This window comes from Sapajus apella, unplaced genomic scaffold (genome assembly GCF_009761245.1).
Source record: "Sapajus apella isolate SASKATOON/1434 unplaced genomic scaffold, GSC_monkey_1.0 scaffold48, whole genome shotgun sequence".
In the NCBI taxonomy this organism is placed as follows: domain Eukaryota; kingdom Metazoa; phylum Chordata; class Mammalia; order Primates; family Cebidae; genus Sapajus; species Sapajus apella.
The window spans coordinates 4,062,554-4,065,548 of record NW_022436988.1 but is presented as its reverse complement, the minus strand read 5'-3'; the positions used below and the strand labels follow the sequence as shown (position 1 = coordinate 4,065,548).

At 59.9% G+C, this 2,995-nt stretch overlaps 1 protein-coding gene across 1 annotated transcript in view; it reads right to left on the bottom strand.

Moving 5' to 3' along the window:
- Positions 1 to 599: 599 nt before the first annotated feature.
- The window catches only part of LGALS3BP (galectin 3 binding protein), a 9,293-nt gene continuing 6,897 nt past the window's right edge, over positions 600 to 2,995 (bottom strand). The window contains exons 5-6 of the mRNA XM_032241477.1: positions 2,359 to 2,611; positions 600 to 2,068 (exon numbers count right to left, since the gene is read on the bottom strand). Coding sequence (XP_032097368.1) covers positions 937 to 2,068; positions 2,359 to 2,611 — 1,385 coding nt within the window. The 3' untranslated portion in view covers positions 600 to 936. The remainder of the gene's footprint in view (positions 2,069 to 2,358; positions 2,612 to 2,995) is intronic.

Below are 2,995 nucleotides of genomic sequence, written 5' to 3'. Positions count from 1 at the left end.
TTGAGTTTGCCACCTCAGCACCCTTTCCTTCCTGTTAGACATGAGCAGGAGGTCATGCTGCCAAAAGCACACCCACCCATAGGCCCAGCGCAGTGGCTCACGCCTGTAATTCCAGCACTTTGGGAGGCTGAGGTGGGCAGATCACCTGAGGTCAGGAGTTTGAGACCAGTCTGGCCAATATGGTGAAACCCTGTCTCTATAAAAATACAAAAATTAGCCGGGCATGATGGCAAGCACCTGTAATCCCAGCTACTCAGGAGGCTGAGGCTGGAGAATCACTTGAACCCGGGAGGTGGAGGTTGCAGGGAGCCGAGGGTGCACCAGTGTGCTCCAGCCTGGGTGACAGAGACTCCATCTCAAAAAAAAAAAAAACAACAACACACCCATGCACCCACAATCACACACCCACGTGCATGTACTCAGTGGCACGCACCCCCCTGCTTGTGTCATACTGTGTCACTGCTCCGGGCTCCCTGTCTCCCCCACTACACGCCGCTTTACGAGGACAGGGACTCTCCCTCATTCCCTGCCTCCTAGAGCCTGACACACCCAATGTCCAAACATGGTATGGACCCAATAACACTTTCTATACAAACAGATGTAGCAACCACAGTGTAACTGTAATAATCTCAGAGCAGTGACAAAGGCAAACTGAGCGGGGTGGGGGGGGGGGGATCCCAGAGCGACCTCGAGGGCGTCTTGGTGCTTCCCAACCTGGAAACTGGTGGGCTGGTGGGAGAACTGGTTCACACTTGTGGAAGCTTCCCAGTAATTTCTCAAGCTGAGCGCTCGGGGGAGTAGGGGGACATCTGGTGGCCGGTTGTTGAAAGTCGTTGCCAAGAGGAAGGGAGCCAAGAAAGGAGCCTGCAGCGAGGGTGTCCTGGGCTTCTTGGGTTCTTACCACCCCTGCCCCTGCCGGCCCCTGGCCCATGCCATCTAGTCCACGCCCGAGGAGTTGGTCAGGTAGAAGGGGCGGATGACTGTGCGGAAGCTGCTGAAGTGCCCTGCTGGGCACGGGAAGAAGGAGGTGCCCTTGGAGCTGTTGCTGTCCAGGGCACTGGGAATCTCGGCCTTCAGACCCTCAAAATCGGTGACGTCTGCCACGAAGAGCCCTTCGCAGAGCATCAGGGCTTTGTTTTCGTAGGCGATGGTGCTATCTGAGGGGCCCGACTTGGTGAGGCCCAGGACGGGCAGCTCGTCCGAGGAGCATGAGAAGCCGTAGTTCCAGCAGCTCTGGATGGTGGGGAGGTAGATCAGGGACCAGGACACCCACTTGTCCTGGAAGAGGAAGCTGGGGTGTTGTGGGGTCTGGAAGGGCTGGTAGGGGTGGTAGTATCTATAGTCGAGGGGGGCTTCAATGTCATTAGGAGAGTATTTGGGTGAAGAACCCCCTCTGGGCCAATAGACCAGCTGTGACTTCTGTGTACTCCCGCGACTGTCCGTCACAGAGGCACTCCAGGTGGGCGAGGTGTAAATCCGGGGTTTGTAGGCATCCTCAGTGAGATTCAGGCCTTTGTACCGGGTCAGCAACTGGAAGGGCACGGTGTGGAACTCCAGGGCCTGCAGACTCTTCTTCTGGAACAGGGCCTCGTGGCTCCAGTACAAGGACAGGTTGAACTGCAGCTCAAAGAGCTCCTGAGGGAGCATCATGGGGAAGCGGACCTTCTCCAGCAAGCCCTCCAGCTCCTCCTGGGAGGCGCGCTCCTCCCAGCTCCAGGTGTCCACGGCCTTCAGCAGGGACAGCTCGCTGGGCACAGCCAGGTCACTCCTGGGCAGCAGCAATTGGAGCAGGGCTGTGGGGACGCTGGGCCAGGCCTCAGCCTGCATCAGGGCCTCGAAGTTCCAGGCCAGGAACTGCAGGCAGAGCTTCTCCAGCAGGGGGTCCCCGGTGGCCAGTGCGTAGGCATACAGGTCCAGGGGCATCTGGAATGAGGGGTCCTGGGGGAGGAGGATGGCAAAGAGGCTTGCGCAGTAGCCCTGCAGCTGCTTGGCCCCGTAGGCAGAGGCCAGTTTGTGGAAGCACTTGACCGATGACAGGGTGATGTCGATCCTTCGGGAGTAGAAGTACCTGGGGAGGGTGAGGGAGAGCTGATGCTGGCCTCACAGGACAGCAGGGGAGCCCTGGGCCCGCCTCTCCAGCACAGCCATCTGCGGCACACCAGTGTGTACAGCGTGGGAGTGAGCACGCGTGGGAGCGAGCACGCGTGTGTGCAACTGTGTGAGTGCACGTGTGACTGCATGTATACATGTGCACACATGAGTGTGTGCAGGTGTGCATGTGCGTGTGGGTGTGCTTTTGAAGAGGGGAGGAGGACGAAGCCCCTGGCGGTCCCAGAGCCTGAGGATGAGATGGCTCACCTGAGAAAGTCTCTGACCATGGGCACGCACTCAGCATCCACACTCATGGTGACATTGCTGCCTGGCTCCTTCCACAGGGCCTGGGCCTCCAGGTTGGCAGTCAGGATGACTGTGTGGCCACAGAAGCCCAGGGCGTCCTCGCCCTGCACACTCACATTGATGGACAGGTCGCAGCCCTGCTGGCTGTCAAAGATCTGACCAAGCGCCTCCGAGAGCTCTCCGGAGAGGTCCAGGGTGTGGGTGCTCCTGGTTTCTAAGATCGGGCAGGAGGGAAGCAGGCTGTGTTAGGACCCAGGGCGCTGCCACTCTCTGGGGTCAGCGTCTTCATCTGAAAGTGGGGGATTTGTGACTGCCTCATCCACTCTGGAAGGCTCCTGGGACGATGAGGGACAGGAGAGACCTGCAGTATCGGATCCCTGGGCCCTGAAACCCCACCCTTTCCAGGCGCGATCCCCACCTCTTCTAGCCTTGAGGCCCCACCCCTTTCAGCCCCGAGGCCCACCCCTTCCAGCCCCGAGCTCCACCCCTTTCAGCCCCGAGGCCCACCCCTTCCAGCCCCGAGCTCCACCCCTTTCAGCCCCGAGGCCCACCCCTTCCAGCCCCGAGCTCCACCCCTTTCAGCCCCGAGGCCCACCCC